The sequence below is a fragment of the Labrus bergylta genome, chromosome 7 (genome assembly GCF_963930695.1).
Source record: "Labrus bergylta chromosome 7, fLabBer1.1, whole genome shotgun sequence".
NCBI classification, from domain to species: Eukaryota; Metazoa; Chordata; class Actinopteri; order Labriformes; family Labridae; genus Labrus; species Labrus bergylta.
The window spans coordinates 228,675-256,316 of NC_089201.1; the positions used below are offsets into that span (position 1 = coordinate 228,675).

The window sequence follows — 27,642 nt, forward strand, 5'->3', positions numbered from 1 at the left end:
CCTGCTGCCTCCTCCTAGTTGTCTCCACACTGCTTTCCCAGCACTGTTTATTCATATTTCATAAAGCAGTTAAAGCATTATCAAGTCTGTGTAAGGAGGATCAGAAGGCCCTGGTGCATCAAACACTTTCCAGAAGTGACAGCCTGCTGGCTTAACTGATTACCAACACAGACGAACTCTGAAATTCTTAGCAGGACATAATTGATTTAAGTAGTTTTTTTAGCTAAGATATGCACCTTTACCACAAAGCTGACATTTCTCTAGAAAGATTTAAGCCTGACTTTGGTGTTTTGCAAATCTGCCACTGCGACTACAACTTCCAACAGCTGTGCCAAATTGCCATGCTGGAGCACACTGCCATGTCTTCTGGTGCTCTCTTAATACCAATCACAACTTTTGCAGCCAGTGCAACCTACACCTGCTGCAGACAAGTGGTCCCCCTACTGATGCTGCCACATCACACACTGCTGCAAACACATGGGCAGAACTATGAAAAGCAACACAATCATTGAATGTAATTATACATTTCAATTTAGAATCTGACACTGATAATAGGTGCATTGTGTTTTATAGTGATTAATCACTGAATTTCAATCATTCAGCCTGATTTATCACGCTTTTAATCCTATGTTGATTCAAAACAATGTTTTTAACTGTTTGGCTAAAAAATGATTTTATTTTAAAACAATATATGGGACTTCCGTTAGATTGAATGTTACAACCTTAACTTCTCCCCTGAAAAGGGAACTTGAAAAGTTATGGAAAAAATCATGGAATTTGACGATAAAAAAATTGAATAAACTGTAAAATATGGATTATTGTGGAGTTTGTGTTTAAAAAAAAAAATCTGTGCATAAAGCTCCTTTGCTGTCTGCATGTCGGAGTGTTGCGGGGGAGTTTTGACACACACAAAATACAAACAGGAAAAAATTCAAATGGATTTGAAAGGGACCCACAATATATTATGTGGAAGTGTTTGCAACACCAACATGAGACCACCAGGATCCTCTACACTTGCAACGTTTTTAAACACAACAGTGAAAGCAAACTCAGAAGATTTAACCTCATTTTATAACTTGTGTGTAACTTAAAGTTGTCTAAAATCACGTTGCTGTTAGAAACATTTACATTATTTGACATTCACTAGGACTGACACACAATAAAATATTTTTTAAAATCTTAAAGCATTTTGAAAATGTGAAAGACTAGACACGCATGACGACAAATCATGACAGATTAAAATTTCAGTTCTTTTAGTGTGATGTGTGACGAGACGACCAACCCAGCACACCACACACTAACCGATTCATTCACCAACAACCATAGTGTTGACTATCAAAATGTGTAATCTCACAGTCAAACGCAAATTAAGAGTAAACAAACATGAAGCTAAAAGTGGCTAGCTGTTAGCTTACATAACTTCCATTATGGTAAACTTTTTGGTCCAACTCCTTTCCTTGTCAGTTGGATTGTTGTTTCTTTAACAGGACACAGGCTGGTCCTGAATTTATGACATCCATCTAACTTCATGCTTTGCGTTTGGCTGTCGTTGCCATGATTATGTTAGTTGTGCTTCCTGCTTCAGTCAGCTTCCTGCCTTATTGGCTATTGTTCCGTTCCACATGAGTATTCACAGAGTCTGTGCTCGGCAGTCATCGGTGTTCTCCCCCACAACAGGATTTCTAACATTAAATATAATTGAACATGCTTAACATTTAAGATTTCAAATCGGGACGGCCCTGATTGTCTTCCGAGCAGATCTGAGAGGTTGAAATCACTCTTAACACACCTCACACAACAGGAGAATCTGGCAAGATAATCGGGCCTTTGCCGAGTTTTGTTGGAATGAGGCAATCGGGTCGATTATCTTATAGTGTGTACCCCACTTTAAGGACCACTGATCATCCTTCAAACAGCTACAGCTTCATTATTAAAATTAAAGCTTAAGGTTAACAACTGTGGTGTCTAAGTACACAAGTTGTTGAATCAATGATGGTGGTTATGAGAGAAAGGTGGAGCCTTTGTAAATATTACACTCTCATTAGGTAAAACAAGTATGCTCAGAGTATCAGCATCACAGAGACAGTTATTCTCTGCATTATGTAACACAGATGCCAAACCAACAACTTGCCAACACATATCTCTAAGTAACCTAAGTGCATATAAAACACAGCACTGTGGGCAAGTGACATTTCAAGTGTATTTTGGTGTGCGGATGCCTTTCATATTTTTGGATCTAGCACCCACTTAGGTGTGCGTGTCTTTTTCAATTTTTCGTCTCACTATATCATCAGACATTAAGGAAACTTGCTATGATAAGTGCTGCCCTCTCTGACAACAATGCAGCAACCAGTATGCCCTCCTCCTACATTTTGATTCTGGTCCTGATAGTCTGGATTTGTTTTGTCCAGAAGGTAGGCGGTTTTAAGGCACCCCCACATGACCATTTTGGAGGCTCCATGGATTAATGTGAGACCAGTTATGACTGCAAGCGAAAAAGAATACTGGTTCAGATGTACAGGAAACTAATTCTACCCAACCTAAAAAGCTTCAGCATTTTTCTAATAATCTCCATGAGCAGACACTTGGTGAAAAAACAGGATCAATATTGGAAATACTTTAGAAAAATGGAGAGAGGTTAAACGAAGAAAGGTTTACAGACTGATGCAGTCATGCAGAGCTGGTCAAACACTGAAGCTTCCTTGTCCACAACATGGCAATCCTGTGGGCATTGACTCTAGGGAGGAGGGGGCAAGGGGAGACAGCTCGCTCCAATGTTTTGAAATTAGACTGCAGCAACAACTTTAAACGCCAAGTGTCAGAGTAACACATTGCTCCTTGAACAGATGTTTATTATTTTGGAAGAGGAAATATGAAAATAATCAAAAATATATATTTTTTTATATGCTTTTGTAATTTACAGAAAATGTTCCAGCTCAAAGTGTATATGTTAAGGTTTGAGTCTATTCTAAACAAAACAGAGATCAAATATGCATTAATTTTAATGAAACACTAAATTCATCCTGAGCAAAGTCAATCTGTTGAAAGTACAAACTTGCCTCAGACCAAACATAAGCACATACATACAGACACTATGAGAAGACTGCACATAAAGATGTCTTTAGGACTCCAAACAAATGGAAAATGAATACAAGATGCAAATATTCAGAGAACCTGAGACACTGTAGTGCCAGAAGAAAAGTGAGAAAAGGAACACGGGGGGAAAAAAGACACAGGTAATAAACAATAACTGAGGGAGGGGATGAAGATGCAGAGGAGAGACTATAGACACGCAGGAGATGGAGAGGAGAGAGATGAACAGAGCACGAGTAAAGAGGGAGGCAGAAAACAAGCTCGGCTTGAACGCAAACATGTCATTCTTTGTTCTCAACTCATGGCCCACTCTTTTCCCAGTCACAAACACACATTGTACAGTGCTCGCTCGCACACTCTGCCACATAGATTTTAAAATGCACACAGGCACACTTCCTTAAAGCCTCCTCTGTCCTCACCCACACACAAACATTATTGAGCATGCATTCTGTCACAACATACACTTGAATACTTTTATTAGCCAAGCTCTCTTTACACAGAGTATCAACTGACCAACCTGACACACACACACTCAGCTGGACTGAGCACAGGAATTTATGACGTTCTACAACACATTGGCTGCAGCTGCATGTAACACAAAACAGAGGAGGAATAAGGTGTAAATGTGAATAGAGGCAAGTGTGTGTACATGCATTAGCCTTTAAAGCTCAATCACCTTCCGTCCTCTGAAAGTTCCTTGTGGTTACACACGAGAAGAGTCTGAACAAGGAGTTCCAGGGCGGAGCTTGCAGTGCTTCGCAAGCCGACTTGGATTTCACTTGGACCAGAGACATAGGGCTAGAGCATTCACGCAGCCCCTTGACTCCATTTTTTTTTGGCCTTTTCCATGGAAACCACACACTTCTACTGCTGCCCCAAACACGCCGCAAAACACAGGATCACATTTCTTGCACCTGGTACCCCCCTTAAGGGAGCATGAGCTCATGAGGGTCCAGAGAAAGATGTAATGAAAAAGAATGAGGCCTGTTTAGACTACAGGCAAAAATAAATCTTTCAACGCCTGTAAGAAATAATGCAAAACATAGGATACAATTGGACTTGGGAAAATAAAAAACAAGTAATTTTTGGATTCCCCAAGTGTGCCAAGTAAACCAGGTATCGATCTGACCTGCCTATGAGGCCAAACTAAAATGGAGCACTAGGCTGGTTGCTAGGCGCTAATGCTGCAGCTCAGAGAAACAGACAAATAATGACTACTTTCTGTAACACTGAAAGCAGCCAACAGTCTGTAAGCAGTCTGTCAGTGTGTGGTCAAGCTGCCACTCCCTTACTGCTCCCAATCAGCCAGTAGGAATGAAAAAGCAACATGAGGCAGTTAAGCAAAGTCCCTGTTGATTCACTCTCCAACACTAGTTATCCTTCAAGGAGGTCCACCTTTGTTTTTCCTGGAGTAAGATCCTCGGGGACTGGTTTTCCTGTACTACTGCAGCTTCAAACGGGTACCACAATCGTTTCCAAAATGTCTGGAACAAAGTACAACTTTCAGAGCAAAAGAATGGCTGGTTCTGAAGAGTAATCCTCCGCTGACTGTAGACAAAGTCCTCCTCTTCCCGGTGGAAGAGGAAACGGCCCAACTAAAGAAAAAAAAAAGGGAAAGCCCCAAACATGGATTATCTTCCTTTGCCTTTATCTCCTTTTTTTTCCACCCATGTTCTTTCTGTCCCCTGGAGTGTGGTAGGTGTCACCGCTGCAGGGTGTGTTTGTGTGTGAGACAGAGAGGGGAAAAGCCGGCATCCAATGTCAGTCCAAACAGAGCATGCTCACTCACACCCTTCCTCCCTCTCCCGCTCCCTACACAAACACACAACCCCTTCTTCTCCACAACACGTCATGGCTCTTTCACACACTCACACTTTATTCATGCAATTTTGCTCTGCTGCACTTCACCTTACTATCTCACCCATTTTCCTCTATTCACCAACACTGTGTTGCATGTTTGTACAGCTTCAAGCCTGTATATTTTTCCTCGATGGACATTCTTTCTCTCTCTCACTGCTTCTCTTGTGTTTCTCTCTGCCCCCTCCCTTCGCCATGCTCGCTCTGTGGTTGTGAAGGTCTCAGATTTCAGCCTTGTCTGGCTGCTGTACCAGCAGCTGCCCTCATTGACACCATACCTCACATTCCCACTGCCTTTTCTTTTCTCCCTCAAGTGACTTCCCCCCTCCCATTCAAAAGGAATCTGTATCACATTCATTAACCTGCTTTTTTAAATGTTTGTGAAAACTAGGGGAGTGTGCTGTACATTACAACTGAGTTCAGGCATTTGCAAAATTACAGATTTGCTCAAAAGCCACAAATTCCAGATCTGAAGAAAGTGATGAACAGTCTTTGATCGGGGCACAGCGTCCCTTGTGATCTTTCAAATGTTAACTTGTGACTTTCTTGAATAAGCCTTACTATGTAGGATGTTCCGCTGACCTTCTCTTTAGAGACACCCTCTTCTGCAAACACTGGTCCCTCTGCGGCCAGGAGAAGAAGCTCAAGTTGAACCAAAATATGAATGTGAGCAAGAATCCACCTCTCAGGAGCAGAGCATGTGATGAGATGAGATGAGATGAGATTCAACTTTATTGTCATTACACATATACAAGTATAGAGTAACGACATGAGGTTTGGCATCTCACCAGAAGTGCAAATAAGCAGAAAGTGCAAGAGTCTGTGCTATGTACAGTAATTACAAAATTTACAGATGTAGACAAAAAAAAGTGAATTATTAGGTATATCTGGATGGCTGGATTAATGGGATGCTATAAATATAAATAAATGCTATAAATAAGTAATGCTACAAAATAAGTGTATTCTTAGGATTATAATATACAGATTAAGGTGCAGTGAGCATGCTATACTAATAATATACAGATTAAGATGCAGTGAGCATGCTATACTAGTTTACAGATAATATAAAGAATATGAACATACTATAATACAATAATACAGATGGATGAGAGATGTGTGTGTGTGACCAGGAGGAGTGGTGGGGGGATGATGGGTGTGAGGTGATATGCAGGGGGCGGAGAGAGAGAGGGAGAGAGAGAGACAGAGTTCAGAGTTCGGGGGGTAGAGTTCAGTAGAGAAACAGCTCTGGGGAAAAAGCTGTTCCTCAGTCTGCTGGTTCTGGTCCGGAGGCTTCTGAAGCGCCTGCCGGAGGGCAGGAGGGTAAACAGTCTGTGGGCAGGGTGGGAGGAGTCTTTAAGGATGCCATGAGCTCGCCGCAGACAGCGTGTTCTTTGGACATCCTCAATGGCAGGAAGTGGACACCTTGTGATGCGCTGGGCGGTTTTTACCACCCGCTGTAGCGCCTTACGGTCTGCGACAGAGCAGTTTCCGTACCAGACTGAGACACTGCTGGTCAGGATGCTCTCGATCACACAGCGGTAGAAGTTCATCAGTACAGCTGAAGACAGGTGGTGTCTCTTCAGTGTCCTCAGGAAAAAAGAGGCGTTGATGAGCCTTCTTAACCAGACTGGAGGTGTTAGTGGACCAGGAGAGGTCCTCTGTGATGTGGGTCCCCAGGAACTTGAAGCTGGAGACATGTTCAACAGCCATCCCGTTGATGTGAATGGGGTTGTGCGTGCTTCCTCTTTCTCTCCTGAAGTCCACGATGATCTCCTTCGTCTTGCTGGTGTTGAGGAGCAGGTTGTTGTCAGCACACCAGGCGGCCAGATGCTGTACCTCCTCCCTGTAGGCCGTGTCATCGTTGTTGCTGATGAGGCCAATCACCGCTGTATCGTCCGCAAACTTGATGATGGTGTTGGATCCATGTACAGGTCTGCAGTCGTGGGTGAAGAGGGAGTAGAGGAATGGGCTCAGCACACAGCCCTGTGGTACGCCTGTGTTGAGTGTGATGGTGGTGGAGCAGGTGTGTCCTGACCTAACATACTGGGGTCTGTTGGTCAGAAAGTCCATTATCCAGTGACGGAGGGAGGTGTTGAAGCCCAGGTCTCCGAGTTTAGTGTTTAACTTGGAGGGGATGACAGAGTTGAATGCTGAGCTAAAATCAACAAACAGCATTCGTGCGTATGTGTTGTTATTGTCCAGATGTGTGAGCACAGAGTGCAGCGCAGTGGAGACTGCATCCTCTGTACTCCTATTGCTGCGGTAGGCAAACTGGAATGGGTCCAGTGTGGGTGGGAGGCAGTTTTTCAGGTGTGCTAGGACCAGTCGCTCAAAGCACTTCATTATGATGGGTGTGAGTGCTACAGGGCGGTAGTCGTTCAGGCCTGTCGGGCTGGAGTGTTTCGGCACTGGGACAATGGAGGTGGCTTTGATGCATCCTGGCACAGCTGCTTGGGCGAGGGACAGGTTGAAGATGTCCGTAAAAACCCCAGTGAGCTGCTCCGCACATGCTCTAAGCACGCGCCCGGGGGTGCCGTCTGGACCAGCAGCCTTTCGAGCGTTGATCCGGCTCAGTGCAGCGTGGACGTCTGTGGAGGTGAGTGAGAGGGGCTGGTTGTCTGCAGGAGGTCTGGTCGTGGTCTGCGTCTCTCTGTTGTCTCTATCGAAACGAGCATAAAAGTGATTTAGCTCGTTCAGGAAGGAGACATCTGTGGTTATCGGGGTGGAGTTTCTGGGTTTATAGTCACTGATGGACTGGATGCCCTGCCACATGCGTCTGGGGTCGGAGTTGGAGAAGTGTTCCTCTACCTTCAGCTTGTAGCAGTGCTTGGCCTTGATGATGCCCCTCCTCAGGTTTGCCCTGTATACGCTGTAGGCCATTGCATCATCTGATCTGAAGGCGGTGTTGCGGGCCTTCAGCAGGAGACGCACCTCCTTGTTCATCCATGGCTTCTGATTTGGGTACGTGGTGATCTGCTTCCATGTTGTAACACTGTCGATGGTGGTGTTGATATAATCCAGCACAGAAGTAGTGTAGGTGTCAATGTCTGTGTGAGAGCCCAAGGTAGCCTGAGAAGCAAACATACTCCAGTCTGTGTGATGGAACTTGTCCTGAAGTACAGAGTCTGTCCCCGCTGGCCACACTTTAATCGTTGTTACTGATGGCTTCACACGTTGGATGAGTGGGGAGTACTTGGGGATGAGGAACAAAGAAAGGTGGTCTGACTGTCCCAGGTGGGGGAGGGGGGTCGTGGTGTAGGCTCCTGCGATGTTTGTGTAAACATGGTCCAGAGTTTTGTTTCCTCTTGTATTGCAGGAAACATGCTGGTGAAATTTAGGGAGCATTGTCTTTAAGTTTGAGTGATTAAAATCACTCAAACTATAAATGCAGCCTCCGGGTGAGCAGTCTGTTGTTTACTGATAGCGGTGTAAAGTTCCTTCATAGCAGCTTTTGCATCGGCATCAGGGGGGATGTAGGCTGCAGTTACAATAGTGGAGCTGAGCTCCCTTGGCTGATAGAAAGGTCTACATTTAACAATGAGAAACTCTATGTTAGCTGAGCAGTGTCTCCCAATAATGACAGAGTCTGTGCACCAAGCTTTGTTAATATAAATGCACAGCCCTCCTCCTCTGGTCTTACCGGAGTCCTCTGCTGTTCTGTCTGCTCGGTGTGTGTGGCGACCGGCTAGCTTGATAGCATCGTCCGGTACTCCGTTGTTTAGCCATGTTTCCGTGAAGATCATGACATTACAGTCCATAAGTCTCTTGCTGTGGATGATGCGAAGTCGTAACTCCTCCATTTTGTTCACCAAAGACCGCACATTAGCGAGGAAAATGCAGGGGAACGGGAGACGGTGCGGTGTTAGCTTTAGCTTAGCCCTTATACCTCCGCGCTTCCCCCGCCTTTGTTTACGGTCTCGACGCCGCCTGCGAGCACTTCCGCCCGGCCGGGTAGAGTGCGTAGCCTCGGGTGGTTTGGCGATCTCAGGGATGAGTCGAAGATTGTTGATTAGATCATCAGGGAGGTGTATTCCAATATCCAAAAGTTCCTGTCGGGTGTAGGATGTTAAGGCGAGGCTGTTCCGTACGAACAGACCCAAAATTAACAATAAAATTACTGCAAAATTGCAAATCTGAGAGAGACGCTGGGCCTCGCGATGCGCTCGCGCCGCCATCTTGGCCATAATGGCCGACTTAGTTAACACAAAAAGCGTGACATTTACACATTTCAAACTTGAAACAAAATTGCTTCTTGAGTGATTCAATGACACACTTTTGTTGCTTAATTGTCTAGTAAAGGTGTGATATTTACTCGCATTATGCCGCCTCTGCTATGTGTCAGGCACAGAGGTGGAAAGGTCCGCGTTCTGCCCCTGATCTGCCATTAGAGGTATTAACTAGGAAACTTTGTTAGTTAAGAATGGTAATAAAAAACGAATCCCAATTCCCTTCTTTTAACAGTAAAGGATGCTTTCTACCTTTTTCTACTATTCTTCCAGGTCCTCACGTCTCTTACATCTGTAGCTGAATAGACATGACGTACAGACATGGCTTCAGCAGGGGTCGTTTTTGAAGTGGATGATGCACCGCCATCGTTTCCCCACACAGGCCCAGGTGGCCGGCTACAGTATATTTGCCAACCATTTTTCTATCACCTTTTGATAAACATGTGGATTAGATAACGTTAGAAAATGAGGTGTAGAGGATGTCAATGTATGGAGTTGGAGCGGGTAGAGCAGAACAGGGCTGTGCTTGTGGTTGATATTTATTTTAGGCCTAGTAATTAGACAAGATGAGATAATACTATACAAGTCCCACAACAGGGGGATTTGCATTGTTACAGCAGTAAAGGCAAAAATAAAGACAAAGTTAAAATAAGGTTCAATAAAAGACAATAATAAGTAAAAAAAAAACAACAAAACAAGTTGTCTTTCCAAAAGGGAAACTAAAGCACTAGCAAAGTTGTCCCGCACCATGTTTAAGCACTCACACTGCTCCAGGACTAACTGGGCCTGAGCACGGTTACCTCTTGTACATAAGTTTATAATACAACACATGCATGGCTTTAAGTAATTACGAAGCGTAACGAGTTTACAACTTGAGACAAAAAAAACAAGAAACAAGGGACGTGCTGTCGGGTCTGCGTCCGCACATCTATCGCCATAAATTACTTAATTTAAACGCACAGTACATAAATTTCACCTTCAGAGGGCTCTCATTCAAAACAATAACAAAAGATGATGTTGAGGCTGGCAGGGAATCCTGGGAGTGATTCTCTCTGCTACTCCAAACCCTGATGAAAACTAAATTCGAGTTAACCGTAGTCAAGACCAACGTGCAAAACCAACCTGAGGAATTGTTTACCGACGATGTATCAAAGTATAATTCACAAGATGTTTTTATCAAAGCAACACATAAAGCAACAATATGGCAGCTTTCAGTGTCAGTGCTTCCTTATGCATAATCTTGTATGAGCTTTGAGGTTTTTCAACATGCAACACACATACACATACCGTTCATTTAGCGGATGTGTGTGTGTCTGTGTACCTGAAGGATATGACATGTATGACACACCGCAAAGAACTTTGAGTGTGCATTTGGGAACAATATCGTCAGTTTTTGTATAGAACACAGCTCTCTGTTACAAAGTTTACAGCAACAGACTCCAGCTGGCTGTAACGTCACTAATGTGACGCTACTGATCGTTTCCACACGTTGCCATCAGCTGTTACCTTCACCAGACAGGCAGAGAGTAAGCGCAGAAAGGACGATGGAGCGCTTGAAATATTAAAGCTTTAAGACCCGTTTCTGTGTGGAAGTCAGAGAAAAATATATTTTAAAAGACGATCCGAATGAACCGCGGGTCAAGTGTGATCCTTTTCACTACTAACTAAACCAATTAAAGCAAGTGATTGAGAAAAGAAATATTTGGTGGCAATATTTCTTATCTGATAACTCGATTAATCACCAGATATCTGATAGATTACTAAAATAATTGATTTCTGCAGCCCATCAGTCAATCAACATTTTGATTCATCAATTTATCAGCACAGCCGTTTCACAGTCATTTTATCGTTATCCTCAGCATCAAACAATATCACAGTCTGCTTTTGAACAGGTATTAACATAAACAGTTTTCAGAGGAACTGATGGAAAGAGACTGGTTAAGCCCCTTCACTTTTGTTTGGCTTGAAGAGCAGATTTCAGACACACTGTACTCTCTCCCCTCCCCACCGTTTCACCACATCTGCTCACATTATCGCCGAACAATATAAACATAATGCAGTCAGAAATTCAGCAGCACAAAGAATATGGACACAAAGAGATCCTGCTGTTACACACATGCTCGTGGTGGGCTATAAAACAGCACTGGTGACACTGGCCAATGCCAAAAGTGTGTTATTAAAGGGGCAGGGCAGCAGATTCAACAATGAGCCATCTGGACCGGGTAGCAGTTCACCAACAGGGACCCAAACACTTCATCAGCCACAGCCAGGGGTTCACAAAGGGGAAGAGAGTGGGAGAGAGGGAGGAGGGGAAACACTGATGACTCCTCTTGAACAGCTTATTGAAAAAATTAGCAACAATCAAACACTGGTGAAGGATGAAAGTGGCAGATTTCAGATATACTGTTCAGTGGATTTGAACATGAACATTCATCCGTCAGTGTCTGCAAGATGTTCACATTTAAAAGAAATAATTTTGCACCCTGCTTGACATAGAGGTTGTCAAATACGACTTAAATACAAGCCCATATTTCCATATGAAATGCCTTCTGGCATTTCCATTTAGAGCAGCACTCTAACTAATCTAACGCGAGTCCCTAAGGGTGGTCTAAAACAAAGCACAGAAATATTACTTCATTAATGTTGTATGCTTTTGATTCAGTTACCTCTTTTTACTTTCATTTGACTTGAAGAGATGTTAATGCTTTGGTGATTTAATTATCACACACAGGATTTATCATGACAACACACAGCCTTTGGTTGGTTGTTGATCAGACTCTTGAGAGAAACATAACTCTGTTTGTGACACTGACCGGAGGCTTGGTGAACAAGATGCCGTCTCTCTAACCCCTGTTGCCCTTTGTACAAGCTCAATGAGTAGTGTTTGTGATATTCAGATTAAAAGCAAAAATGGTGGATTACTGGCCATGGATAGCGTCCCACACAAAAGTTTATATATTTGTGTAGCAGCCAGCCTTGGCCTCAAGTTTAATCCCTAAAGAAACAATGACAAGTAAACATGTCCTTTAGCGTGTAATGTAACTTATGCACTCAAACAGACACCAGCAGATTAGTACTCCGAGTTCACCTAACTCAACTCCACAAACCTTGTGGTTTAATATGCAGACATGGACGTGTAGCCTTTGATACACACGACACACACACAGACAGGCAGACACACAGACAGAGATTGATACAGCGAGCGGGGACTCCCTTTGGCATAAGTAACAGATCTAGAATTACCTCACTTTTACAGTCTGTGACTCACTTGCCGTCTCTCACTCACTCCCTGGCGCATGCTCACACTCACATACTCAGACTCCACTCCTACATCAGTTCAGCCGGACCAGCTGCCATTCTTGTGAGGAAGAGCTGAGCTATATTCACTTAACATGTGCTGCAGATATTTTGTCAACACAGTAATCAATCAATCATTCTTTATTTACACAGAACAAATGTTATCTTATTGATGTAAAGCACATTGTAACTTTGGCTCAGAAAGGTGCTAAACACATTTTACTATCATATCTTGAGGCACCTTTAAGAAAAGAGCAGATCTACCCTGTAAACAGGGTAGAGTCTTACTCTGTAAATGTTTACCTTATTTACAGAGGCCCAACATTAATCCACCATGAGCAAAGCACTTGGACACATTTAGCAAGTAACAGTGGCAAGACTCGTGTTGAACAGACATCTGCTGCGACTGTTGGGCTTGCAGAGAGAGAGATGGAACGAGACAAACGGAAACGGCAACAATAGAGCAGATCTATGGCTACAATGCCAGTAATAACAGTAGAAGTATGAGTGGTATTAGCAGTAACAACAGGATATGATAATCGACCGAACAGGCCAATATTAACATTGTTTTTTTTATTTATACTTTATTGATCCTCATCACAACACACTAAGTGTTGCAGGTAGTCATGTGACCGGGAGAGCAGACATACAGGCAGCCTAGACATGAAATTAAGATAAAAGTACGGTAAACCACGCTCTTTGTAGAGTGGAGGGGGTTGAGGAGATGAGCTCCATGATATAAAAAAGTGCCTTTAGTTCTCCAAACATGATTTGATGCGAAGAAAAGAGTTTCAGTAACTGTACGACACCAATTCAGATTCAAATATGACTGCAAGAACAAACTTTTGTCCTACCAGGATGTTTCAGGAGAGATAGCCCTTTTGGACAGTACCATTAAACCTGGAGTATGGGGCGCGCTGGTGGCACAATGGTTAGGGCGCGCGTCCCATGTGTTGAGACTCCCGTCTCGAGCGGTAGGCCCGGGTTCGCTTCCACCCGTGGCCCCTTTCCGCATGTCATTCCCCGCTCTCTCTCCCTGGTTTCCGGCTCTATCCACTGTCCTTTCTCTGCATTAAAAGGCAAGAAAAGCCCAAAAAATAAATCTTAAATAAAAAAAATAAAAAACCTGGAGTATAAGCCTGTTTTGGGAAAGGTTTAAAGTGTCTACCTGCGTAACCTTTTCCTATTATGTTCCGAATAGTCAACAACCTGCAGTTTATAAATGAAGCTAACAAACGAGAAATGGAAGCGACTCACAATGCACATTTGAAGAATGCCAGCCATGAAACCAAAACTGTGAAGCTCTGAGCCAAAAGATCCAACTGTTAAACTTAAATATTAAAAGAAAACTGGCTATTTTTATCTTGCATTTTACTAAGTACGGAGGATTTCGTGAGGGTGACTCGTTCCTCTCCATGACAAAAATCCCTGTCATCTTGGCATCTGTCAACATCAGTCCACATATGAAAACCACCCTGCTGGCTACATGACCAAACGACTTACTAAGCCTCTCTAAAAGCCTCGGAAAACCCTCGGGTCAAAACGAGTTCAGCGCTGTTGCTGCATTAGAGACAGACAGCATTGTACATGGGGGGGGGTCATCAGAAAAACACAAGAGGTCATTACTTGCTCAAGGTTTGCATTGGTGCATTTATGGCCGTTCTTGATTGATGAGCTCTCAAGATAGGCTTATGAGGAAGTTTGCAGATTGACGGTTAGACAACCCTGATTCACCTGTTAGATCTGTTGCACCTGTTAGAACCTGTGTTAACTTGACTCATAAGTTTACATACAAAATAGGGCTGCTTGATTATGGATCCTAATCACGATCACTTTGACTGATATTGAGATCACGATTATTACTCACTGATTTTACAACATCTGCATGGGGCGGCAGTAGCTCAGTCTGTAGGGACTTGGGTTGGAAACCGGAGGGTCACCGGTGCAGACCGTGCAGACCAAATATGGAAGTTGGTCTGGTAGATGGAGAGGTGCCAGATCACCTCCTGAGCACTGCCGAGATGCCCTTGAGCAAGGCACCAAACCCCCTCCCCACCACCAGCTCAGGACGCTGTGGGCCACTCCGTCACTCTCGCTTCTCTCCATTAGTGCATGTCCATAGGATCCTGTTTCTGCATGTGTGTGTTCATGACTTACAGAGTGTACAAGCTGAAATTTCCCCTTGCGGGGATCAATAAAAGTAAAGCTTAATCACATACATTTATCAAACACTTTAACATTCTCAACACTTTGAAAAACAAGCAGTCAGTAAAAAAAATAAGTGAGAATAATTAAATAAAAATAAACAAACTGTTTATTTCAGGCGGGTCCACCCAATCCACTTCCTCGTGACTCCAGCACAGCACAAAACTCTTGACATTTCTCGAAATTGTCGAGGTGAGCTGCAGATGTGAACATAGACAGCCAAATTTCTCACCCCAATTTTGGACTTTTTTCTGCCAGCCTCTTCGTCAAATGCCTAGTGAAGTTGGGGTGAGCCGAGCCAGGAAATATTCAGGAAAATTAACAGCGGATGAGGGCAATAACGCTTATATGACTTACGCAGCGTGATCTTCCTGCATGTAAAAAGCAACTTCATACTCTTTCCTGCTCACCAGTACATTCTTTTCCTCTCTTTTGTTGCTACTGTGATGAAGATCGAGTACATGAAGCAATGATATAAAGACAAAAGCAAGCACTGTAAGCACTTGTTGTAGTCAGAAGACTAGAAAAAAGGCAGTACGCTCAAGTTCATTTACTTGAGCGTACTGCCTACTAAAACCGTCTCTATTTATGCCATGTGGGAAACCCTGTCTGCTTGCCTCTGACAAACTGCTTTGTTGTAAGCACAGCACTGGTGTTGGAGTATTATGCTCAAAGTAAAGCTAACCCACATCATGTGTGTATTTTGCACTGATGAAATGCAAACTTAGTAAGGAAACCCCCCATCCTGATCATTCCCTTATGCCACAATAATAAGTTACATAACCTACCACATGTCTCTTAGTTACCAGCATAACCCAAACAGCATTGACACCTTCAACAGACTCAATTCATGCAAGTTAGCCAAGTATACGGACATCATTAATAAGAATATATGTGTTAAAAAATATGCATACTCACCCGCTTAGTTTAAAGGAAAGTCCTTAACTTGAGAATAATAAAATAATTGAAATTCTATATTCCTGAAGAATTGTCTCCTATCACCAGAGGGAGCAGACCAATGGCAAGAGATTTCAAATTGCCTAACTTATAGCCCTAATTTGTGTCTTACAGTATATACATTTAAAGTTACAGACATCTTAAGCACTGGAATTGATCATGATGCTCCTGCCACTCATTTGAATTGGCTCGAAGTTTGTTATTGCATGTTTTAGCACTGGTAACTATACTGTCATCTTGTTCCTTTGAGATGATTGGGTTTAGTGCTCTAACATTCACCCCAGCACACACCCATCCCCTCTCAACATGAGCAGAGACAAAATCAGCAGGGATGATAAGAAAGAAAAGAGATCATCAATAAGGCTCACTTATCCTATAGGTGACTTAATCATAAGGTCACACAGTGAAACCAACAGAGATGTGTTTCCGATAGCATAGTGTATAACACGTCGAGAGGTGTGAAAACTATGCAGCCGCTACGACAGCAATACAAACGATTTACGTGTGGTACAGGATATCAGAGCCACTCAATGAACAGCAACAAAAAAAGCTGACATTCACTTGTCCTCCCCTTAGAGACAGGTCAAACACAGTTGCACATAGTAACGATGACAGCAGCCACACTCGTTTCTTTGAGTAAACATTAGTCATCACTTCCTTTAGAGCCGTCACCAAACCCGGTTGCGCTAGTTAGGACTCCCACACAAAACAATGCCATGATGGGTTTCTGTTGACCCGAACTAACCTGCTTTGATAGGCAAACGGCCTTGGCTGACAAGGCAGACAACGGCATAGCCTGGCTAGCATCCACTGTTAAAGACACACAGGGCCTTGTCTTGCCGTAAAGCAGTAACCCGTACCATACTAGCTAGCTGAAGCGGGTACTTGTTAGCATTGCAAGTGTGTGAACAAGCCGAGACTCAGATACCGTGACATTTTACGAACATTTCGACTCGCATTGAATGGTAATCGACTGCACACAATAGACAAGCTTGCATTTTAAATCGTCAACATAGGAAACAAGCTGCCGACAACAGTAGCCAGCTTTCTGCCAAGCACAGCTAGCTAACGGGCAGCATTAGCCCCGCGCTAATGAAGGAAGCTAACGTCTGCTACAGCAGTGCTGTTGTTTTTCCAGACACACACACACACACACACTCACACTACGCTCGAAAAGCCGATGTTTCACTCGCCACGGCACACCCGCTTACCTCGGACGAAATATCCTTCAGCTCACTGCAGTTATGTGGGTGTGTGTATGGCGATGTGGTGGTATTTCCTTCGTTAGCTCGGTGTACACATTCGCACTTCTTCTGTAGCAGAGACGAGACGCCAGGCGTTAAGTACCAGCCGCTCGGGAGCGCGCACAGTTGTTGAAGTTTAGCCGCGGGAGCGCGCTCTGCACGAATCCAGAATGAATCTATAGTAGGCTATATAAAATGTGAAGAGAGTTAGACAATTATGCAATAATTGTTGCATACAGCTTATTTGTTGTTTCTATAAAGTTAGAAAATAGTTTATTCCCATGAAATGTTTGGCTACTTAATAAATATTCCTAACCTTCACTAGATTGGCAAAAAAACAGGGCTGTTTAGTTTCAATGGTCTTTTGCTTTCCCTCTTATAATTAATATGATTACTATAGGTGAATTTTCCCATGCCTCTTTGCTGTATTTGAACTAAACTTATGCAGCATTTTGGGGAAAATTAAAAAGCTTTCTAAAACAACTCTGGTTCCATTTATAGTTGTACCTTTGCATATCCTGTGACATCATGTAAAAAAAACTTATCAAAATTTGATGAGCAAAGAAAACGTTCTGAAAATTGGACATCAATACCTTGTCCCATAATGACCCATACTCGTAGAATAAGTTTGTAAACAGCATACCCCAATAAGGTGACAAGTGCAGAGCTGTTTAAAACTATCATGTGATACTCTTTTTTTTTTTTTTTTTTTTACATAAAAGCAGTGGCTCAGGATTGAGAATGAAGACATGTCATTCAGTCTTGATATAGTGAGCATAATGTAACTGGGTGAGATTAAGATTAAGAGGTCATGACACTTCTTCCATAGTAATCTGGATGTAAGGGAGTCCCCTCCACCACCACCACCAGCAGAAGGTCACAGATTGGAGGAGACACAGAGGAGAGACAGACGGGATGGTGGTGGCGGTGGTTGGGAAGGGAGGGGCCACACAGGCTGGGATTACAGAGAGGGATTGGTTATGTAAGTGCATTGTCCCGGCAGGCTAGCCGCCGCCTGAGTGCATGGGAGGGCGAGAGAGCCTCAGACAGCAAGAAAAGTGAGAGAAAGAACAGACTTTTTGTAAATGTAATCCTATTGTCCTGTCCTTAACAATGGCTTAGCCGCTGTAAGTATGCTTTTGAAATAATCACACGGAGAGGAACTGTATTTCTCGCTCCCACTCTACTTGTTACTTAAACCCCATGTAAAGCATGCCATTCACTAATCCTAAATATTTAGTGAGGCTTCAGGGAATGCAGAGTCAGTATGTCTACCACATTGGTCAAGAAATATTTCAACAACTGTCAAAAGGATTTCTATTAAATTTATGTTCACACATTCTTTGTATCCAGGGGATATGATGTAATGCCTTACTGGGTTATTCTTTGGCTTACTATTGAAGACACTATAATGTTTTATGGTAATGTATTGGCAGCTGTTGGAAGTCTACAATTTTAGTGCACAGAAGATTAGTTCTGGTCACTTTGATTCCTCCGACTTTTCCTCCAGTGCCATCATCAAGTCAAAGTTTTTATCTGTTCTGTGATGTTGCTCAACATGTACAGAATGGACCAGCCAAACAGCAGATACAGGTTTTCATTTTCCTTTAAAGCTCCTGTGAGGTTTGTTTGTGAACTGTTTGTTATTGTTGATTTTTGCGCCCCCTGTGGACAAACGTTACGTCTTAAGGCCCTGACACACCAAGGAGATTGTCGGCCGTCTGTCCTAGTTGGACGTTTTGTCAGGGCCTCTGTTTGGTGGTTTCATTTCTCTCCAGCTCTCCTCTCAGGTTCAGGAAAGCTCCTTGAACATGTCACTGTAGTATCCATGCTTTCACCCATTAGTGCGGTTTCTCCTTTTTTGTCTCCTCCGCCTCTTCTTTTCTTTTTCCACTAAAAGACCAAGGGCTGACAACGCCAGCGCCATTTTCACCTTTTTATCAGACATTATTCCCCATTAGTAAACTACATATAATACGAGTGGTTACCGACAGCGATGTGAAAATGGTCTTCTGGTGTCATAACATTGGACTACCGCCGCCTGCTGGAATTTCCTCTCACATATGAGCAGAACGTACGTGGTGGTTGGCCGTCGGCTGTAGTCTTCGGTGTGTTCTAATTCAACTTTTTGGCCAAGACAAACAACGACATGAGGCGTTACAACAGTCAGCCTTCGTCGCCACTAGTTCTTTCTCTTTGCCGTCTGCTTGGTGTGTCAGGGCCTTTAACTCGTTGGAGATTCTGTCCTGTGCATGCAAAAGTTATATTTTCTGATGATAAATCTCCTCCTTCTGTCTTGAACAGTCAACTGTATAACTCAATACTCAGTCTTAGCCTCGAAAAAATGTAAACAAAGGCTCTTTTTTCTGCAATCGCCTTACCCTAGGCTTACCCCATGGCAGCTTTTACAGGGGTTAAAAATAACTATAAAAAAGAATCAATTTAGTAATGGATGCTCTTGCATGCTTTTTTAGGCCATCAGTATTACTGTATTGGTCTGAATACAAGACCACCCTTTTTATAGGACCCCCCCCACACACACACACACACACACACCTTTCCAAGACATATTTCTTTTAGAAAAATACTTTTAAAAAGAAATCGATTTTATTTGAACAATTTGAAATAGCTGTCTTTCCTGTCTGTCAGAAACAGCCCCTGTTTTTAAAAGGTTCACTCACAATTCTGTTGAGCAATTTTCCTTAATGAGAGACTTAATGCAACACACGCCTCTGTCTGATTACCCTCTCCTGCAGAGCATGTGTCCGTATATATATTGTGTTTAAAGGGGACAGTAGGGCCTTATTCTGGATAAAATTTCAGTCTGTTTTATAACCAGCAGACAGACCAAAATTTCCATCTCACTTTGCAGATCTTCTGACTGTTCCCATACAACTAGTAGGAGATCAGTATTTTTAGTCTGAATATAATTTCTATTGTATTAAATTATTCTTGAAATCAAAACATATCAAAGGACTGCAAGAGAGAATTAGAAATGTGTAAATAGATACTATAGAATATTTCCAATCCTTGCATTTTGTCATGCTACGTAGCAACGTTTTAGGGCAGGACCTGCACCTCTTCGAGCATTCTCAAAGCAAAAGCTCTCCTCCTCTTTCTTCTTTTGTCTCTCGTTGTCTTCCTGTCTGTAGGGCCCTGAGGTGGTTCATCATGCCCAGACACTATGTCAGATTCCCAAAGGAGCTGCCCCAATACGACAGCAACACGTTAAAAAACAAAAAGTCCGGAATAATCAGCCCGCATATAATGCATAAATATTTGTTTCAAATTGTTTCCTGTTAATGGTGGAACATGCATTACATCAAGGAAGCACAATGCACATGTTTACCAGGAGAATGATGCGTACAAAGCAGGTTTTTTTACAGTGCAAAATTCTTGATGTCCGAGCAGACCGCTATAATTCTACCAGTATGCCCCATATAAAGGATGTGAGTGTTTTTGTTATTCAGCCAGATAATATTCCTACAGTGGGGAAAACAAAGAAGGAATAAAACTTCAGAGGGAGCAGCGATGAGAAAGTGGGAGAGGGGTTGGGGGAAGGACAGGGGAGGAAGTGAGAGATCCAATCACAAGGGACTGTTAAGCTCTGCTGGTATGCTGTTGGAATTTGAATGTTTGGTTGGATCTAACAGCATAGATATTATGTTACTTTTGTTCTTTTACGGGTAGAACGGGTGAGGACAAAACGCTGAGAGTAGAAAACTTGGAAGTAAACTTGGATGGAGTTTGAGGAGGAGAAGGGGAGGGGAGGCTGGGAGAGGAGTAGGAGAGAAAGGGAGGAAGGAAGTGAAGAGACAGTGGTTATGGGAGTAAGGAAGAGGGGGAAAGTAGTAGAGAGTGTGGGTGGGCCTGGGAGGACAAGTTACAGGAAGAAGAGAGTGAGGGAGAGGAAGGTGACTTGCTAAACTCGCCTGCTAAACTGCACATCAGCAAATTCCAGACATCCTGGAACTAATGCAAATTCTTAACTGTGGGTTTCTCAGACTCTTCACTGAGAGTTGTTTATAGATGAGATTCTTGTGGAAAATTCTGATGGGCCCAAACTGGATTGAACCCCTGTCCTTTAAACTTCAGCTGATGCTGGCTGAGTGTGACAGAGAGAGGTGAAAAGTAGTAAATAGCACAGAATGAGGCAGGCAGCTGGGTGGACTGGGAGGATTCATGGTGGTTTTCCTGAGCAATACTTGATAGAGTTTTCTGCTGCAGCCATAGGCGCACAACAGAAGGGTGATGAGGGTGCTGCAGAACCCCCCTTAAATGAAGTTGGCTTATTAAGGGTTAAAACATGTGTTTACCAGTTTTTGTGTGATATGTAGATGAAGTTCATTGATAAGTGTCATAGTTACTTTTGGTCCGTTTCCTATAGCAGTCTGTATGTTGTTTATGGGACAAAGATGTGTGATCATCCTGTCAGACACAAGAGCAGTTCAGTTCAGATCTTTCTTGTCCCTGGAAGGGAAATTTGATTTGCAGCAGTGGACACAAAAACACAACAGATAAACAGACAAAGGACAGTGCAACACAACCTGATGAGATACAACCAAGAAATATAAAATATAAAAACTCACTGTTCGTTAAGGAATTTCACTCAGATGGTATAAATAAATAAATATAAAGTGCAATAGCTCTGCTTGAACTATGTTTTTCTAGAATTTTGAGTTTGATTTGATCATTCTTTTAGAGAGGACATATTATACCCTTTTTCTACCTTTTCAAACAGTCCCCTGTGGTCTAAATGAAACATCTGTGCTGTGCTTTGGTCAAAATATAACATGAATCAAGCACCAGAGGAGGTTTGTGACCCTGTATAAACCAGCTCTCTCAGAATGCTCCGTTTTGGTGTGTGTGTCTTTTTAAATGTAATGACCCCCCCAAGTTTTCCCCGTAGACATCACTCCTCTGTAGCGAGAATAGAAATGGCTGACCTGAGCAAAATTGTTGTTTTAGGCTGGGGGTGGAGTCATCAGGGGAGGGGAGGTTTTTTTTTTTTTAAACCAGAATCCCACTGTGACATTACAAGGAGAGCACATTTGAAACGAAGCATTTTTCTCTGTGTTGTGAGACTTATGCAGACCACAAACAATAATACTCTAACTATGATTAATCCTGAACATAACATATGAATTTGCATAAAATACAGTATGATGTCATCATACTGAATGACATCTCTAAGCATCCCCAACTATTAGGGCTTTCACACTTCCTGAAAAACTCTGGATATTTCCAGGAAGAGTTCGATGTGTGAACGCAAACAGTCCAAAAACTAAGACCCCTAGTATTTTTTCCAAGTCTGTGAGCTGATGTGAGAATGCAGCAGGATATTCGACCAGTGAATTTAGGACCCAGATGCAGGACACAAACAGAGGGTTGATTGGTAATGAGGCTTATTGTGGCAAATGGAAATGAAGATGGGTTGAAGAATCTGGAGGTTGGCAGAGTGAAGGGGATGATGGCTGACCAGAGCAGAGTTGGGGTGAGAGTGTGGCTGAGCAGTCTTGAGTCCAGAGAGCAGGTTGAGGCAGATGGCTGAGCAGGAAGGTAGGTGGGTGAATGGTGATCCTGAAGCAAAGGAAAAAACAGGATGAAACTCAAAAACAAAACTCGAAATCTTAATTAGCCTGCGATGTAGTCAACCACAGTAATGGACACAACGATCTGGCCATGAGTGGATGGAGAGCCGGGGTATATATACTGCTGAGGTGATGAGGAGATGGAGAGCTGTTGTGCAGGTTTGAGCAGGTGAAAGGAATGAACCTCAATCAGGAGGGAGCCACAGAGTGAGAGAGCCATGACATAGAGCCAATGGGAGCCAACAGTGAGTCAGTGCATTGACTGTCTGACTGACTGAATGCACATAATTAAACGCATACTTAATGTTTTCTGTTTGTCAGTATGTTGTTCTCCGCTCTTTAGTTGACATTGTAATTCTGCTGAACCACACGAAGCATTGATATAAAGTCAAATATTCTCATTGTAGCATCATATAGTGGACTCTGTGGCTCTGTCCGCTACTTCTGCGTCTTTTTTTAACGTGATGTCTTACCTTGGGAGACCCCCGCCCCTCCCCTCTGACAGGGATAGAGCATAATGTGAACAATCAGGTCAGGAGAATCTCCGGAGCAGACCTCCTGAAATTATCTAGATATTTTCAGTCGTGCATAATGTGAAAATGCATTATGACTGACTGCACTCATAATGACTGACTGCATCATGCACAACACTCCTGGTTGCTTCCCCATAATAAAGGCTTCATCATTTGTTTGTTACAAGAGTGCTGGCGAAGACAGCTGCAGGAAAAGTTCCACTCAGTAAGCAGACACGTTCAACAATCGATCAATTAGCAGCTTAATGATCCGTAATCATTAAGTCAGGTGACCCTGAAGCTCAGAGACCAGGATCAGGGGGCAAAAAACATTAAAAGCACCTTAAGCAGAAACAGAGCGAGTTTAAGGAATTACACATGATGGGTCCAATGCGAGATGTGAGATCCATTATGTTCTTTTCAGCAAAGGGGTAGCATGCATATAAAGAACATTGACTTTAACAGCCAAAACTGTTAGAAATGTTTGCTTTTTTTGAGTTTCTTCCTTGCAATTAAAGAAAAACAGCTTTAATATGTTTTAATATTCCATTGATTTTAGTTTAGAGGACATATTATACAACTTTTCTACCTTTGAAAACAGTCCCCTGTGGTCTACATGAAACATGAAACTAAATGTCCCCTTGATCAAAAGACTGATTGTCTTCTCAGAGAAAACCCAGGAAAGAGTACGTTTGGGACACATTTAATCACCCTTTTAGTTGAAGTTATTGTAATTCAATTCAAGAGTAAATGTAGCTGCTCAGCGAGCTTTAGAGGTGCTTGTATGGAGGTTGTTCTTTTTTGGTCAGAGCCAGGCCAGCTGATTTCTCCTGTTTCTCTTTCTCTTTAAGCTAAGCTTGGTCCATGTAGCTGCTGCTCGCTTCATATTAATCACACAGAATCGAGAGCATATCACTTTTATTATCTAAGTCCAAGCAGGTACATTTCCTCAAAAGTTATACTTTTACTTTTGCCTCTGACGGTCTTGAGGCTGCGCTATTGAAACAGCATGCACCAAAGTCTAAAATGGTCACATGAAGTTCCATGTGGGTTCAAGCATGAAGAGCGAAGGATTATGACACACATGAAGATGTTGAAACGTATGAAGATACTCTGTTTCTGTTACATAATGTTTTTTTATCCTCTCACCAGCTCAGCTACAGTCGTCTGGTCACCATAAAACTTTACTCTGGATATGCGTAATTATGTGATTATGCTTTCGGGCTATTAAACTCTGCTCTATAGACAATGATCAAAGCAAAAGAGGAGCAAAACCAGCATTGTTGATGTCTTTATAACCTTAACTGCAGGGTTGTTTATGACACACACAGGACCACAGAGAAACAAGAAAGCAGATTAAGGACACAGTATGACTCAGAAAACTCAGGGAAACAGTGGCACAGACTGGATTTTGGATTTGAGTCGCCTCATTAATTGTGGAAAAAACACAAGTCTTTAACGGACATGCAGCATTTCCTCATTTTCTCATCAAGAAACAGTCAAAGGAGCAACAGCCAAATGTAGTTCCCACAGGCCTGGATGACTCCTGTTTTATCGGACAGATCGCAAGTTTGGCTATAACGTAAAATAGAAAATAGAAAATGCGAACAGAACTCAAACATGATTGTGATGTGTGTGTGTGTGTGTGTGTGTGTGTGTGTGTGTGTGTGTGTGTGTGTGTGTGTGTGTGTGTGTGTGTGTGTGTGTGTGTTATTGCCACCTCATGATGCACTGTTGCTCTGTTAAGTGATTTTAATTATTCAAATGCATTTATCATGTAAGAAAGCACCACTTAACATTAATCAAAGCTTTATCATCATTAGCTTTGATTGTAAGTTTATGAACTAATAAGACCTTGTTTATTATTATTTTAATGATTATAAAGGACTTAAAAATAATTATAAAGGAACTCTGAGCCTAAAAGTAAATGTATAACAGATCCTGTCAATGATTCAACGATGAACTGTTTAGTTTGTCCCAAGATATGAAACCTATTGTTCATCACAAAACCACTCCTAAGCCTCAATTTAAAGCTCCTGTCTCAAGTTTTTAACTGGTTATGAAACAGACTGAACACTGTTGCCTCTTCATGATCTACAAAAGCAAACGAGACCTTCAACGACAAGATTATTCTTTTCTACACTGTCATTACTAATGTTTGAATCTGCTGCCACCGGGTAGGTGTCAGACCAGTCGACAAACAGCACACTGACAAAACAGTCTCTTGAACATTTTCCACAGCAAAGATTCACATTGAGTGATATATTGAACTGTTGAAAAAAAGCTGGGTTGGATATTTCATCACACAACATGTTGAACAGGATAAGCTCAGCAAGGATAAGACGTACAGTTCTTCTTTGTCCAGAGGGGGCACCCAAAATCGACTCAAACCCACAGGAGCTTGTCATAATTCATTTGAAATATTAGCTTGTACTTGTTGGGCTTCCTATTTCAAAAAGAGGAAAGCTAATCTGTCCTAATTTAGTCCACATAGCCTGTAGGGACTTTTCCTTAAGCTATTGTTTTGGCCGAAGTCGGTCTGCTTATGAGAAGTTTAAATATTTACCTGCAGTCGAGGAATAACCAGTGGGAATAACCAGTGGAGACATGCACACTGTCTGTGCTGGAAGTCACTTTGCCTGAATCCTGAGCTACAATCATTTGCATAATGAGAGCCAGGTTGCATGACGCGTGCTGCTTATGTAATGTTGCACCTGATATGTTAGCACACAGGTGTTTGTTGTGTCCCCAGGGCCTGGAAATAATCAAATGAGGGATTAATATGATACTGTGTTACGTTCCCCGGTTTGCTATAGGGATGCGGGGACAACAGCTAATAATGAACCCGGATTGAAAAAGTTGAGGCCAGAATTTTTAACCAAAAAGTGTAAGGATTTAATAACAAAAAGAACACAAACAAGCTCCTCTAAATGCATAACCTGAATACAACAGAAGGCCGTAGGGTACTTGCTAAATATAGGCACAAAGTGTAGAAAAACAAACAACTAACTCTCTACATCATTTCACTTCCAACCCTTTCACTAGAGGAGAAGATTTCACTCCTGCAGCCTGAAGGTCCAGCACATGAGTGAACCCCCCACCCCCACAAACACTGGCCACACTGCATTTATTTCATCCTGCTGCATGCAGGACTTGGTTGCCAAACCAGGCGAGCCAGGTGAGCAAATTTTGCCACTCTACCGGAGGGATGGGCGGAGCACCAAGCTGTAGGCCACACGTGGAAAAGAGAGGGAGGGGAGAGATAACACAAAACAACACCAACCACAGCCCATAACATACACTCATGTAGAAGTCTTTTAGCCACACTGGCCTGATTCTATTTCCTTTTCGGGGATTTGTCTTTTCTTTATCACAGGGCTTTGGAGCTTTACTGTCAGATCTGGAGCCAAAAATGTGACAGAAGTATATGTGCTGCAGTGCAGATATCATCAAAACGAGCAAAATGATGTAAAATGATGCTTTACAGGGCTCAGGCTGAATCTGATCTGCCTGAAACAGACCAAACAGGAACACACATTTGCATGAAGGCAAAGTGAGTGAAGGATTGTTGTGTTCCTTACATAAGCATTTACCTCACTCACGAGTGATCCTCACACCTACCGGGCCTCCCTCTTCAAATCCTCCGATTTCCCCTCACAGGAAGTACGATATTAAGTTTCAGGTTGGCTAGATTGATTTCCTTTTGGCATCTACCTTGTCAACACAGACATAGCATCTGACCCCAGGACTCTGAGCAGACCACACAGTTATAATCAGATGCTGTTTTTCTTTTTTTAATAAACAACTTTAAAAAGGTGTTATATGTTTAAATAGACTCTTCAATATCTTTAAGAATCTTTTGTAAAAACAGCTGGATGCTTTACTTTCACTTTTGTATGACAAAGAGCAAAAAAGGCAGCGGGAGGATTGAAGGGGAGTGCAAGTGTGTCAAATTCCTTACACAACAAAACAGATGTTTTTTCGGTTACCCCGCCTCATTAGACCTCTGCTCAGGTTGAAGTTGGGTGGAGCCGAGAGTTTACTGAGGTCACAAACTAGAAGTGTTAAAAACAAAGGGAAAGATCAAATGGAGGTTGACTGGCCCTGACAGGCGCTACAAACCTAACAGGAGATCCAGGGACATTGTCAAGTACAGCGAAAGCAGAGAAAAGGTTTAGTCAGGAGAAGAGAGTGTTTAATAAATGTGTATGAGCTTTAAAAGATCACGTAGAAAGGGACAAATGTGGACAGAAAGAGCATGAATGAAAGGGTGGATGAATGGGTGGATGAAATAATAAGAAGTTGTTTCTTCCCTCTGCTGGCCAAACTGACTGTTTCAAACTCCAGGATACATTAAAGCCGTGAGGACACATTTGGGACATAAATGAAAAAAAATAAAGCATATGCCAAGGGGAGCAACACAAACCACCCAGTGTCATATTTCACTGACTGTGATACTTTTGAATGGCTAGATTTGGTCAGGATAAGTGATTGTTGATATTATCATTTGGTCTTTGTTGGAGATCCATCAGACAGAAATGTTGTATGATCAAATATATGAACAAAATTATCCCTTTGATGATGTTTTTGAAAAATGAGGTCAGATATGGTTTAAAAACTCTTCCATTACTATAATAAAGTATGTACACTTTCCAGACCC

General features: G+C 42.5%; 1 protein-coding gene across 7 annotated transcripts in view; it reads right to left on the minus strand.

The window, feature by feature from the left end:
• siah1 (siah E3 ubiquitin protein ligase 1) overlaps window positions 1-17,006 on the minus strand; it is a 29,665-nt gene extending 12,659 nt beyond the window's left edge. The window contains exons 1-2 of one of the 7 annotated variants that reach the window (XM_065956616.1): window positions 14,341-15,183; window positions 13,366-13,540 (exon numbers count right to left, since the gene is read on the minus strand). Coding sequence is in view for 1 of the 7 variants with exons in the window: in XM_065956614.1 (XP_065812686.1) it covers window positions 3,770-3,887 (118 nt within the window). In the remaining 6 variants the exon portion in view is untranslated. Of the gene's footprint in view, window positions 1-3,769; window positions 4,463-4,488; window positions 9,185-13,327; window positions 13,541-14,340; window positions 15,184-16,846 lie in introns of those variants that run through there. The other 6 variants (XM_065956615.1, XR_010666634.1, XM_020653076.3 and 3 more) reach the window with 6 other exon arrangements.
• Between the last annotated feature and the right edge of the window lie 10,636 nt (window positions 17,007-27,642).